This window comes from Melozone crissalis, unplaced genomic scaffold (assembly GCF_028551555.1).
Source record: "Melozone crissalis strain CALT ecotype California unplaced genomic scaffold, PUWL_Pcris_2 ptg000032l_1, whole genome shotgun sequence".
Taxonomy (NCBI): domain Eukaryota; kingdom Metazoa; phylum Chordata; class Aves; order Passeriformes; family Passerellidae; genus Melozone; species Melozone crissalis.
In genome coordinates this window covers 3895001-3908745 of record NW_026535810.1, presented here as the reverse complement: position 1 = coordinate 3908745, position 13745 = coordinate 3895001, and the positions used below count along the sequence as shown (strand labels likewise).

General features: G+C 55.3%; 2 protein-coding genes across 2 annotated transcripts in view; one reads left to right on the top strand and one right to left on the bottom strand.

The window, feature by feature from the left end:
- The first annotated feature begins 2469 nt into the window (after positions 1–2469).
- CDK5R1 (cyclin dependent kinase 5 regulatory subunit 1) lies at positions 2470–4807 on the top strand. The gene has a single exon (XM_054281510.1). It carries the CDS (start codon positions 2508–2510, stop codon positions 3399–3401), a length of 894 nt encoding a protein of 297 aa, XP_054137485.1. The 5' UTR covers positions 2470–2507; the 3' UTR covers positions 3402–4807.
- Positions 4808–5861: 1054 nt separating this feature from the next.
- The window catches only part of MYO1D (myosin ID), a 176712-nt gene continuing 168828 nt past the window's right edge, over positions 5862–13745 (bottom strand). The window contains exon 22 of the mRNA XM_054281490.1: positions 5862–7267. Coding sequence (XP_054137465.1) covers positions 7111–7267 — 157 coding nt within the window. The 3' untranslated portion in view covers positions 5862–7110. The remainder of the gene's footprint in view (positions 7268–13745) is intronic.

Sequence of the window (13745 nt, the reverse complement as noted above, 5' to 3'; positions counted from 1 at the left end):
TTGGAGTCTCACACTGCACCAGGCCAGGCTCAGATTCCTCAAAAGGCTGGGGAGGAGGTTTAGGGTGTCTTTGATACAACATCTTGAATTTTTACAGCTGAAACTCCTGGGACACCAGGTGGTGCAGGAAAGAAACCAGAAAGTGTGGTGGGTTTCACTCTGCTCTTATATCTCAGGCAGCAGAGAGACGCATTTCTAGTTCCTAAAAAAAAGAAAATAATTCATTTTTTAAGCTCTGATTTGTGAGATTCTTCCCCAAACATCTCTGTCCAGTTCACTGTGATGGCCCTGAAGTGGCATTTTCCCCAGGGTTCTGTCATTTGGATGGGATTTGCTGAATTAGGTACTGATTGTGGGTGAATGAAAGGAAATCCATTCATGGGATGAGCGGAGGCTGGGGTGGAGATGGATGAGGAGTCACAATCTCAGGAGAGCTTGGGTTGGATGTCACCTAAACCAGCATCCAGTGCCACCCCTGCCATGGCAGGGACACCTCCCACTGTCCCTGGGGGCTCCAGCCTGGCCTTGGGCACTGCCAGGATGGAGCATCCATGGAATAACCTGTGCCAGGGCCTGCCCACCCTCACAGGGAACAATTCCTGCTCGATATCCCACCCAACCCTGTCCTCCTGCAGCTTCTGTCCTGTGTGTCCCTGCTGGGGATGATGTCCTGCTCCAGCTGCCATCCTCCAGAGGGACAGAGCTGATCCTGACCCCACAGGTGACAATGTGACCAGGCTGGCAGGGCCCTGTGCTTGGGGATGAGGGGACCTGAGCAGGTTGATGCAGCAGGGCTGTGGTGGCACCAGCTTTGGTGCCCTGTATGGGATCAGGGGGGTTTGGGGACACATCAGTCCCTGGAGTTGCCTTTGGAGCAATGGGGTTTTCTGAGGCACCTCCAAGCGTGCTAAAATTAGGGCCAAACCCCCTCAAATTGTAGAGCCTGGTTTTAAACCCTTTTGGCTTAAACTTCATAAGGCTGAATTTAAAAGTGAAAATTGCTGCTTGGATCTGGAGGATCTTTTAATGGACAAAGGGAATTCTCAGTGACAGCAGTGCCCAGACTGGGCTGTCACTGTCCCCGTGGTTTTGGGAGGAGAGAGCCCAGACCACCCACCAAAACCGGGTCCCACAGTAGCTTAAAATGTGCTCTGATTGTCAGGCAGGTTTTTGGGACAGTTCTGTCCTCACGGGAGATTTTGGGGTTTTTTTTTGAGATTTCCCTGCTGTGGGATTGGCATTGGCAGCCGCAGGTCCTGGGCAGGGCATAAATAGGTGTAAATGAATATAAATTAATTTGGGTCATTGGCGCCGGGCCGGGACGTGCCCGAGCTTCCCTCGGTGCTGGGCTCCGCTCTCCGCGGCCGGAGCGGCCTCTGAGCGTCGCTGCAGGTCACGGAGAGACCGACGGGGCCGCGGCTGCCGCTGCCTCCCGCCGGAACCGGCGCTGCTCCGGTACCGGCGGGAATGGGATCCACAGTGGGAATGGGATCCCGATGCGAGTGCGAATGGGATCCTGGGATCCTGGTACCAGCGGGAATGGGATCCCTGTCACAGTGGGAATGAGATCTCGGTACCACAGTGGGAATGGGATCCCAGTGTCAGATCCTGGTCACAGCGGGAATGGGATTCCCGTCCGGGCAAGGGGCGCTGGGCTGGGCCGGGCGGTGGCTCCAAGCAGAGCCGTGGGACCCCGGGGGTTCGGGAGCTGCAGGCGCGTTCCCCAAACTCGGCCGGGCCTCAGAACGCGGTGCCGGGCATTTCATTGCCCCGGTACCTTCGCTCCCCGGCCCGGAGCTGGGGAGGCCCCGCCGGGCGGGCAAAGAGCGGCCAGGGCAGTGCGGGGCACGGGGCCTGGGTGCGAATCCGGGGTGCAGCTCGGGATGTCGGTGGAGAAGCGTTTTAAATCTGAATTTTAGGATTTTTAAAAAATTATTTTCGTTTCTTTTTATTTTTTTCCCTTCCGTGTCGTGCCCGGCCCTGCCTGGGGGCCCGGGGGGTTCGTCCGCGGGCTCTGCGACCTCCGGGACCCCAACGCGGAGCCGGCCCGGGGGCGGGGCCAGGGCCGTGAGGGGCGGGGAACCCGTCATTCATAAACAGTGAGAGGCGCGGCCTGGGATGTGTGGGCGTGGCTTGAAGTGACAGGGGCGGGCACAAACCATTGAAGGCAATGAGGGGGCGGGGCTCCACCGGCTGTCACCGTTCGGGGGCGGGGTCTGCTCAGCTGGGGGCGTGGCCGTCAGCATCTGTTGTCGCGGAGGGGGCGTGGCCTCGGCTGCCGCGGCGGGCGCACGTGTCGGCGAGGGGCGGGGCGGCGGGCGCGCGCACTGCGCCGGCGGGAGCGCGCGCGGCGCGGGGCGGGTCCGGGCGCGGCGCTGAGCGGCGGCGGCGGCGGCGGCGGCGGAGCAGCGAGAGCGGGGCCGGCCGGGCCGGGCCGGGCCGGGGCCGGGGCCGGGGCCGGGGCGGGCGGCGGGGGCCCGCCGTGCGCCCGCCGGGCGGCCGGCGCCATGGGCACGGTGCTGTCGCTGTCGCCGAGCTACCGGAAGGCCCCGCTGTTCGAGGAGGGGGCGGCCACGGTGGGGCACTACACGGCGGTGCAGAACAGCAAGAACGCGAAGGAGAAGGGCCTGAAGCGGCACTCGCTGATCTCCGTGCTGCCCTGGAAGCGCATCGCCGCCGTCTCCGCCAAGAAGAAGAGCTCCAAGAAGGTGCAGCCCAACGGCGGCTACCAGAGCAACGTGACCCACCTCAACAACGAGAACCTGAAGAAATCGCTCTCCTGCGCCAACCTCGCCACCTTCGCCCCCCCGCCGCCCCCCGCCGCCGCCGCCGCCGCCCTCGCCTCGGCGCAGAAGGCGCCCCCGGCCGCGCCCGCCGCCGCCGCCGCCACCCCGCGCCGGGTCGTGGTGCAGGCGTCCACCAGCGAGCTGCTGCGCTGCCTCGGCGAGTTCCTGTGCCGCCGCTGCTACCGCCTGAAGCACCTCTCGCCCACCGACCCCGTGCTCTGGCTGCGCTCCGTGGACCGCTCGCTGCTGCTGCAGGGCTGGCAGGACCAGGGCTTCATCACGCCGGCCAACGTGGTCTTCCTCTACATGCTGTGCCGGGACGTCATCTCGGCCGAGGTGGCCAGCGACCACGAACTGCAGGCAGTGCTGCTCACCTGCCTGTATCTCTCCTACTCCTACATGGGCAACGAGATCTCGTACCCGCTGAAGCCCTTCCTGGTGGAGAGCTGTAAGGAGGCCTTCTGGGACCGCTGCCTCTCCATCATCGACCTCATGAGCCCCAAGATGCTGCAGGTCAACGCCGACCCGCACTACTTCACGCAGGTCTTCGCCGACCTCAAGAAGGAGAGCGGCTCCGAGGAGAAGGGCCGGCTGCTCATCGGCCTCGACCGGTGAGCGCCCGCCGCCCCCCGGAGCCGCTCCCGGGGGGATTTGCCCGGCGGGGAAGGGCGGGAGCCGCCGCCTCCCCATCCCGGGGGGCACACGGGGGGTTCGGCCGCCGCCGGACCGGAGCGCAGAGCCCCGGTTCCCTCCCGCGCCGCCGCTTTGCAGCCGCCGCTCTCCCCTCGCCGTGCTGCGGGCCCGGGGATGCTGCGGCTCCGCCATGGATTGATCCCAGCGGTTCATGGAGGGGGGGATGACGAGAATCCCTTCCCCAGCCGATATCCCCGGGAGCGGAGCGGGGCTCCGCCGGTCACCGCATCACCGAGACAGAGCCCAGGTAGGGGGGGAAAAATTAAAAAAAAAAAAAAGGAGAATAATTCCTGTAAAGGCTCCAGCGCAGGCGGCTGAACCGGCCCGGTCGGGACTCACCGGGACAGAGACGCGGGCACGGCCCGGGGACCCCCCCACCCCCCTTTCCTCCCTCATCCCCCCCCCCCCTTTATTTATTTTCTTTGAAGAGACTCGAATTCCCGAGCGGGTCCGGGTGACGGGAATCACCGCTACTGTTCATGAGATCAATGTGAAATGTCTTGTTCCCATCGTGCACTGGTCATGAGTATTGTGTAAAGGATCTACTTGAGTGTGCAAGCAAGGGGAGCCGCCACATGCTGCTATATGAATTCTTCTAGAACAAACCCAACGAACTGCAAACCTGCGGGGGGGAAAGAGAAAAAAAAAAAAAAAACCTTCTTTCTTCTGTCATTGTTGCTTTTCCAGTGGTATTGCGCATGCAAACAGGAGCATTTTGTGTCTTCGGGATTAAAAAAAAAAAAAAGGAAAAAACGCATAAAAAAATAATAATCAAAAGAAAAACCTTAACGAGAGATGGCTGTAAAATTACACCCATGCACAAAGACCCGCCACCACCCCGACACCGCAGTCTCGAGCCGGTATTCCCGTATCAGGCCTGGGGACTGAGACCTTCTCTTTGGGTTTTATCGTTTTCTTTTCTCCGTGTGCTCAGTTCTAGTTTAGTTCTGGTCCATCGGGCGTTAAACTGGCGAACAAGAGGGAGAAATAACGTGCCATTTATTTTTATTTTTGATTTTTCACTTGAAGCTCTTCATGGCTGTACATTGGACCCTGCTAATGATACATGTGTACGTACGTTTTTTTAGTGCAATCTCTTCTGTAGATCTTTGTTGACCAAATTGGTGGGTATTGTTACTTATTAATTTATATTTGTCTCATTTTTGTATGTATGTGTATAGTGTGTTTGTAAGTATGTGTGGTTTATAACCCGACCGACTGTGTCATGGGGCTCAGTGTGCCTGTAATTTAATCCCCTCCCCTTATTTTTATTTATTTTTGTACTGTGCTGATTAAATAAAAATGCACTGACCATCCATTACACGGCAGCGGCTCGTGGCCGAGTCTTTTCTGCGCTCTCAGCCCTCGGAGGTTGGATTTGTGTTGACGACAGAGATTTAACGCAGCCGCCGCTTTAATCGCGTTACCGGGGTCACCCCGTGGTGGGAGAGCGGCAGCACCGAGGGGGAAATCAGGATACTGGGATAACTGGGATAACTGGGAAATCCATCCCATCCCTCTGGGCATCATCAGGAACGGGCAGTGCCACGGTGGGATCGAGCTAATTGCTTTCTTTTATTATTTATTATGTGAATTATGTAAACAAAATCCAGGTCCATTATAGTAGGGTTTTTTTAATGCTCTTTTACACATAAAATATCAGCGATTTATTAAAAAAAAAAAAAAGGTTCATTGCATTATCGCCCCTGGCTGAGAATCCAAGTTTCAATTTAGAAATAGTTAATTTATGGGAAAACCGAGAATATATATATTTTATATATTTATATATATATTTTATATATATATATATAAAACCAGAACAGGAACAGATAATATATTTTATAAGACACATCTCATCACATACAATATTGCCATCTCATGGTAGGAGATCATTTCCCAAGCTGCAATTCCTTGCTGTCCATCCCGATTCCATCCCCCCATTCTCCTGGAGGGACAAAAGTGCTGATCCCACCCCGGGGCGGGGGCGTTTGCACCGGGACCGGAGGCGAGAAGTGCAAATGCCAAGGCACAGACACGGCCGGGGGGGTCCCGGGCTTTGGCATTGGGGGTGCCCCTCCGGAGGAGCTGGTTTGGGGTGCAAGGAGGTGCTGGAAGGTTCCTGGGGTGATCCCGGGGTGCTGTGTGAGCCTGGCGGGGTTGGTGCCGTCGCTGTTGGTGCTGGGGGTCTGGGGGAGCCCCTGCCCAAGGGGACATCCCAGAGCTGCCCCCTGAGAGGGGCTGGGGGTGCTGGATGCTCCCAGGGCAGGTTCAAGGCCAGGGACAACGGGAATGGAGACTCTGCCATGGGGCATGGCTTGTCCCAGCTCATTTGTGCTCCACATCCCTGTCCCCCCCCAGTCTCGGGGGTGCCAGAGGGACACCAAGGCTGCAGTGACCTGTCCCGTGTCCCGTGTCCATGGCACAGCTTCAGGAAACCTTTGTGCCTGAGGAGCCTCTTCCAGGCTTTCTAATTCCCAAAATGCTCCATCAAACAACTGCTCCCCTTTGCTGACCCCGAGGTGGGGTCACCCTCAGCACCCCCGTCTCCAGGGCTGGGAGTCCTGACCTGACCAGCAGTGCCAGGACAATCCCAATGTACAATCCCAATGTAAATCCCAATGTACAATCCCAATGTAAATCTCACCAGCCTGGGCTGCTCAGGAACCACAGCAGTGCCCAGCACAGTGGGGATGAACCACTGAGGAGGTCCATCAACACAGAGCTCGGGGTTATCTGGGCTGGGCAGGACGAGCCCAACACCCCAAAACCCACAGCCCACTGTGGGAAGAGCCAGGAAAACTCATGGAGGGAGAGGAGCCTGGTGCTGGCAGCTGGGGCTGTGCCAGGTTCATGTTGGATAGTGCAAAGCTTGGCCCCCCAAACTCCTCCTGCTCCTGGGCTCACCCCAACGCTGGCACAGACACAAAGCCATGTGGATCATCCAAAATTCAGCAAGGCCACACGGTCCCACCTGCTCCAGGCCCTTGGAGGGGTAATTAAGGCAAAAAGCAATGCAGGATTAACGAATCCAGGCCTGCACTGCAAGTCCCCTGTCCAGCCAAGGTGCCTCGATGGGTTGATGAATTCCCGAGGGAAAGCAGCAGCTCTGGAGGTGTCTCCATGAACCTTGGGGGCTGCAGGAGTGTGGAGTGTGGGAGGGAGCCCTCCCTGCCCAGCCTGGCCCCGGTTCTGTGGCATCTGGCCCTACAGAACCCGACTCCCTGAGCTGGGCATCTTTGGTTCCTCCTCTGGAGGCTGCATCAAGCTGCAAAGACTGACACAAGGGGAAGGAGCATGGAAGGGAGAAGCGGAGAGGGGCTGAGGAGTCAACGTGGGAAAGGGAAGAAGGGGTGGTGGAAGTACCTAGAAACTCTTTTTTTTCAGACTGATTCCAAAGGAAGCGCTCTCCTGATGTTCCAGCCTGGTTTGTAATGTGCAGAACAAGTCACCAGCTATTTTAGGTCTTCATTCCAAGTGAATTTGGCTTTTCTAAACCCCTGGAATTGGGGTTTTCCAAACCTTGAGCTTCTTGAGGCTGCTTTAGGCACCTTTAGGTCGCTGCCGAGCATCTCCCGGTGGATCCCGGCGGGAGGAGGGCGGTCCCGGCCCCGCTCCGGGGAGGGAGGAGCCGCTAATTGCCCGGCACGCAGAGCACGAAGCCCGAGCGGTGCTTGGTGAAATCCGGCTGGGGCTGGTTGATCCTGGTCTCCACGGACACGGTGCATTTCCTGCCGTGCAGGCTGCACTGCACCGGGTTGGTGACAGAGACGTGCAGGGAGCGCTTCTCCCTGCGGGACAGAGGGACACGGTCAGAGGGGATGGGATCCATGGGATGGGATGGGATCCATGGGATGGGATCCATGGGATGGGATGGGATCCATGGGGTGGGATGGGATGGGATGGGATGGGATGGGATGGGATGGGATGGCACAAGACGGGATGGAGGGATGAGACAGGACAGGGTGAGATGGACCGGAGAGGCTGATGGGGTGGGACATGAATGACACAATGTGACAGTGCAGATGGGACAAGATGAGACAAGATGGGACAGGCAAGACTGGACAGGAGGGGGTGGAGCAGACTGGATTAGATGGGACAGAGTGGGCAGGACAGGATGGGACAGGGTGGGCAGGACAAACGTGACAGGACAGGATGGGACAGGGTGGGATGGGACAAGATGAGGCAGATGGGATGGGACAGAGCAGATGGGATGGGGTGGAACAAACAGGTTGGGATGGGATGGGATCCATGGGATGGGATGGGATCCATGGGATGGGATGGGATGGGATGGGATCCATGGGATGGGATCCATGGGATGGGGTGGCCACAGATGGGATGGGTGTTTTCAGGTCAGGCACAACCTGCAGCCAAGCCACAACTCTGTGTTAAGCCAGGCCTGAGCTCTGAGCCCAGCTCTGGGCTGGTGAAGCCTCCCACTCTGGATTGGGATCCTGTGGGAGGCCTCAGCTCCGTGGGCAGGGCACAGACCAGGCCAAAGGGCCCAGGGGCTGCTGCCAGCTCGGGCACTGCCCCTGAATGCCCTGCAGTGACCCCTGGGCACCCCATGGCACCAGCCCTGGCACCAGCTCTGTGCCTGCAGCAGTGGCAGGGACATCCCTGGGCTGAGCTCAGGCTGAAACACAGCCTGGAACAGAGGAAGGAACCACAGGTGGGGTGGTGGCTGTTCCCAGTTCCCTCACAGACAGGCAGACAGACAGACCAAACTGGCTGGGACAAAACCCTGTCCCTGCAGCTTTTGAACCCCCCAACCCAGTTTTGGCACCAAACATGACTCCCATGAGCGGTCAGGACTTTCTGTCCCCCAGGTTGGTTTGTGTGGCTGTTGGGCTCCCTGCCAGTGGGGACATGAGGACAGCAGGGCCAGGATGGCTGGCACGAACGTCCCCCTTTGCTAAAGGCCATAAAGGCCCCTGCTCCAAATCCCAAATAAAATCCTTGTGCCATAAGCAGAGAAATCATAAATCATGGAATCATTCAGGTGGGAAAAACCCTCTGGGATCACCAAGCCCAACTGTTCCCCCAGCACTGACCCATGTCCCCAAGTGCCACCTCCACGTGCCCTGGGCAGCTGTGTCAGTGCTCACCAGCCCTTTCCATGAAGGAAGGGAAGCACCAGCAATGCCATGGCCCCACTAATGGCCCAACTCCAGCCACGATCCCTTGGGACCAGCCAAGAACCCCCAGAGATCCCCAGGAGAGGAAAATCCTGCAGCAGATCCATCCCCACAAGCCACCACCAGCGGGAAGAGCTATCCAGGGACTTGGGCTTTGGGAATTCTCTCCTGTGACCTCACCCACACTTCAAATTCCCACATTCCCAGCAGTTTTAGTGTAATGCTGAGTGGTTTAGAATGGTTGACATTGACTCTGCTGCCTCTCTGGATGCTCCAGGGGGATGTGCTGGGATCCCATTCCCTGTGTTTGGCTCCCAGACCCCAGGTCCTGCCTTGTTTGAGCTATTCCAGCATTTCCACTGCCACAGCCCAGGTCCTCTGTGCAGTTTTTACTCCATTTCCATGAACAGACTCTTCAGGTGGTGTCACATCCCTTAAGCTGCAGTTCCCAAATTCAGCTTTTCACCACTTCCATAACAATGCCTGGCTGGTGGAAGGGACTGGCAGGGCCCAGCACACAAAGCCCTCGTGTATTTAATGTCCTTACAGGTATTTAATGTTATTTACTCCTGCCTGGCTGAGCTGGGGCTGCAATCCCAGCTTAGGCTGCTATTTTTGCTGTGTCTTAGAGGAGTGAGCTGCACACCCAGAGGAGCCTCTCAGAGGCTTCTTGGGAAAAGCTCCAGCACCAAGTGTCCCTAACAGGGATAAGGGTGGAGGATTTTTCCTGTCCCACAGCAAGTTCAGAGGATCTGGGGAGAGGAACCTGTTCCAGATTGCAAGGCAAGATGTTTTCCATTACCATCTGTATGGCAGATTACCTTTGTCAAGTGGGCAGTTTGCCTTATCTCTCTCTCTGAGTGACCACATTCACACCTCCCTGGGAGGGGACATTGCTGATAACAGCTATTGAATGTCACTGCATGGCTGATAAGAACTACAGCATCCCATTGGGAGATGTGAGCCCAGAGGGAGGAGCCAAGCATTGCTACCCAGATATAATCCAGAGGGTTTGAGACACCAGCACGGCTTTCTGCACTGGATTCCCCAGAGGAACAGCAGCTGCCTCTTCCTCCACTGGATCTTCAGAGGAAGAACACATCCTTCTCTGCAGATCCCCCTGCTCCAGCAGAACCAGCCCTGACACTGCAGGAGGGCTGAGCCACAATTCCAATGGCACTGCCACCAACACCCTGACCCACAGGGTGTCGGGCTGGGTTCTGACTCTGGCAGTGTTGTTCTGGTGTACTGCACTGTTTATTTTACCCTTTTATTTTTTTTTTCCTTTCCCTATTAAAGAACTGTTATTTCCTGCTCCCATATTTTTGCCTGAGAGCCCCTTAATTTAAAATTTATAGCAATTTGGAGGGCTGGGGAGGGTTTACATTCTCCATTTCAGGGGAGGCTCCTGCCTTCCTTAGCAGACTCCTGGCTTTCCAAACCAAGACAGAGCCTCTATAATCTGAATTCTGGCCCCAAGCAGGACCCAGGCCTGGGAATCTGGAGCTCCTGCTGCCCTGTGGCTGTGGGACCTGCAGGAAGCTGCATCAGGCTGGGTCTCAGCTCCTGCTGGGATGAGGAGAATCAGCTGAACTGAGTCTGAGTGAAGCCAACGCTGTCCTGGCATGGAGGGATCAGGAGAACATGCTCTGATCCTTCCCCATCTGTGACAACCCGATTAAATTAAGGCTTCCCTCCCCTCTCTCATGCCCAGATCCCACCTTGCCAAAGCTTCCTCACTCATCACCTGCTGCTTTTCTCCATGTCAGGCTTCAGCCTTAAAGCTCTTCTGGGGGAGCAGGGCAGCTCCTGGATGGAGCAATCCCCAGGGATCTGTGAGGCTCAGGGCTGACAAACCCTCCTTGGTGTCCCTGCTGGGGCCACCAGCTCTGCCACCAGCCCCAGCTGGACCTGCTGCACCTCAGGGCTCTTGGCCACTGCTCCAGAGTTTGGGCTGAGGCCAGGGAGGGGCAGGAAAAGGAAATTCCCTCTGGTTTCCAGCCCAGCCTGGCCCCTGGAGCAGCAGTGGCACAGCCCAGGTTTGCTCTGGGCCCCAAGGGAGGGAACAGCTGCTGCAGCAGCTGGGAAAGCAGAGCCAGACCTTCCCCTTCCCATCCATCACTGCTTGGATGGGAGCTGCTCCCTGAGCTCCTGCTGAACTCACATCCCAAAGGGAGGGGCTGGGATGGAGATGGAGCAGAACAACCCTGGATGACAACAAAGTCTCTCATAGACAAGGGCAACACACAACAGAAACAACCTCTGGAGATCAGTGATGCTCAACAGGACCCTGAGGGCAGCCAAGGCACAGACAAGCCCCACTTCCAATCAAACCTGAGCTGGAAAAGGAGTTTAGATGGCACAAACCTGTCCTACCACCTTTTGGGGATTTTGACAAGGGATGGAGGGATAGGACACAGGGAATGGCTCTCACTGCCAGAGGGCAGGGATGGATGGGATATTGGGAATTGGGAATTGTTCCCTGTGAGGGTGGGCAGGCCCTGGCACAGGGTGCCCAGAGCAGCTGGGGCTGCCCCTGGATCCCTGGCAGTGCCCAAGGCCAGGTTGGACACTGGGACACCCTGGGACAGTGGGAGGTGTTCCTGCCATGGCAGGGGTGAAACTGGATGGGATTTGAGGTCCCTCCCCACCCAAACCCCTCAGGGATCCCCTGTAGCACTGCAGGGCTGAGTCCAGCCCTGGCTCCCCACTAAGCCCTGATGAAGTCAAGTCCATCAGGACAAAGGGATGGATGTGATGGTGCTGCTGCTCCTGGGCTCCTCCTGGGCAATAACCCCACCCCAAGGGACAGCAGGGTGTGGGTGCTGAGCACTGCAGGGAAGGGACCCAGCCCCAGCACCCCTGAGGCTGCTGGAAGGATGGAAGAGAGAAAAGAGATTCTGGGGGAAGTCAGGATCCAGCACTGCTCCTACCCTGCCAGGGATGAGGGAGCCACGTGGGAATGTCTGTATGGGACGAAGCAGAGTGATTTCTGTTCAAAATAAACACCAAGGTGTTTATTCAATTATCATATTATATAATATTATATATATTATATTACATATAATACACACATATTGTATTATAACATATATAATATAACATATATAATATATAATATATTATATATTATATATTATCTAATATATATAATATATATTTTTATTATTATATAAGAAGCACCAAGGTGTATAATATAATCTAATATAATAAATATAATATAATATAATATAATATAATATAATATAATATAATATAATATAAATTCTATATAATACATATATATTCTATTCTATTCTATTCTATTCTATTCTATTCCATTCCATTCCATTCTATTCTATTCCATTCTATATTATATGTATAATATTATATATATTATATATATTATGTAATATATCATATTATTATATTATATAATGATATTATTTGTTATTATATAAGAAACACCAAGGTGTTTATTCATAATAAACACCAAGGTGTTGCTGTTTCTACAAACTCAGCTCTTCATACAACACAGGGAATATTTTTGGGTGGAAACAGCCTCTCCTACAGCTCAGCAGTACCAGCCACAGCTGCTGAGCCCAGGCTGGGGCTGCTCTTTGCCTTTTCCTGGCCCAGTGAACCCTGCAGGACTGGGGCAATTCTCCTCCTCCCCATTTCCCCTTGATCTCTTGGCTCACAGGAGGAGGCTAAAGCTGTGCTGGGAGCCCCATGTGAGCAGGGAGACACAGCCCATGTGTGTGGGACACACATCCCTTGTGTGTGAGACCCATCCCATGTGTGTGAGACACATCCCATGTGTGTGAGACCCATCCCATGTGTGTGGGACCCATCCCATGTGTGTGGGACACACAACCCAGAGCCAGAGCAGCCCCTGAGCCACTGGGGGAATGCTGGCAAAAGGGAAAGCAGCAGGGAAAGGAGGGGTCTGAGTGGAAGCAGATCACTGGCCCATGAAATGTGAGAGTTCTGAGTGAGCATTTCATCCAGCACCTCGGGGGAAACACAAGGCAAGTGGCACAGAAATGGCCACAGACATCTGTGAGACTGCACAGAGCCAGCACCAGCACGAGGTGAGAAGGGAATGGGGAAGGGAAGGAGAGCAGAAAGATCAGAGGCAGTTTTGGTGAGGACAAGAGGTGTAAGGCTGAGAAATTGAACAAGTGTATTGTTAAATAAACAATACAGGAATTATTGTTAAATAAACAATACAGTGAATACAGGAGATGCCAGCTTGGATGGGGCTTGGAGCAACCTGGGGTAGTGGAAAGTGGAAAGGGGATGAACTGGATGGCCTTTAAGGTCCCTTCCAGCCCAAACCATTCCATGATTCCACACTCAAAAACAAGCCCAGATGAGCTGGAATGCTCTGGAAGGAGCTACAGGATGAGAACACAGCAAAGAGTCATTGATGAGACATTCCCCAGTGGGAGCACAGCAGGATGGGGAGATGGGAACTGGGAACACAGAACCAGGCAGGGATGGGGAAATGGGAGCTAGGAAACACAGAACCAGGGATGGGAAAATGGGAACTGGGACACAGAACCAGGGATGGGGAAATGGGAACGGGGAACACAGAACCAGGGATGGGGAAATGGGAACGGGGAACACAGAACCAGGGATGGGGAAATGGGAACACCCCAGGGACAGCAGCACCAGAGCTGCAGCCCCATCCCTGCCAGGGCTCCAGTGGAACAGGGCTTTGTGAAGCTTTCCCAGGATTTTTAAATGAGCTGCTGTCCCATGGACAGAGGGGGAAATGAGCTCTTTTCAGCAGCAGGATTTGGGTAGAGATGGCAAAGCCAGCACAGTAATTGCCTGATTTTCATGACAACAAACCAGAGGGATTTCAACCAAGTGTGCAACCAAGTGTGAAATGAGGGCTCAGCAGCAATGAACCCACTGGGATGGATTCCAAAGGGGATTGCTTTAAACCATCAAACCTTCCCAGAGTTTAGAGCAAGGCCTCTCTCTGGAAAGGCAGCAGCACTGTGGGCTCACTGGTTGGTTTCCAGCTCAGGATTTTCTGTGATTCTCTGGCTCCAAGGAAGGCTGCAGCTGCACACAAGATGTGAGGAATGTGAGGGGCAGGATGGAGAACAGCCCATCATGGTGACACCTCATGTCAGCC

What these genes read in the sequence shown, in the direction of transcription:
- CDK5R1 (XM_054281510.1), top strand. Translation starts at nt 2,508, where the DNA reads ATGGGCACGGTGCTGTCGCTGTCGCCGAGCTACCGGAAGGCCCCGCTG.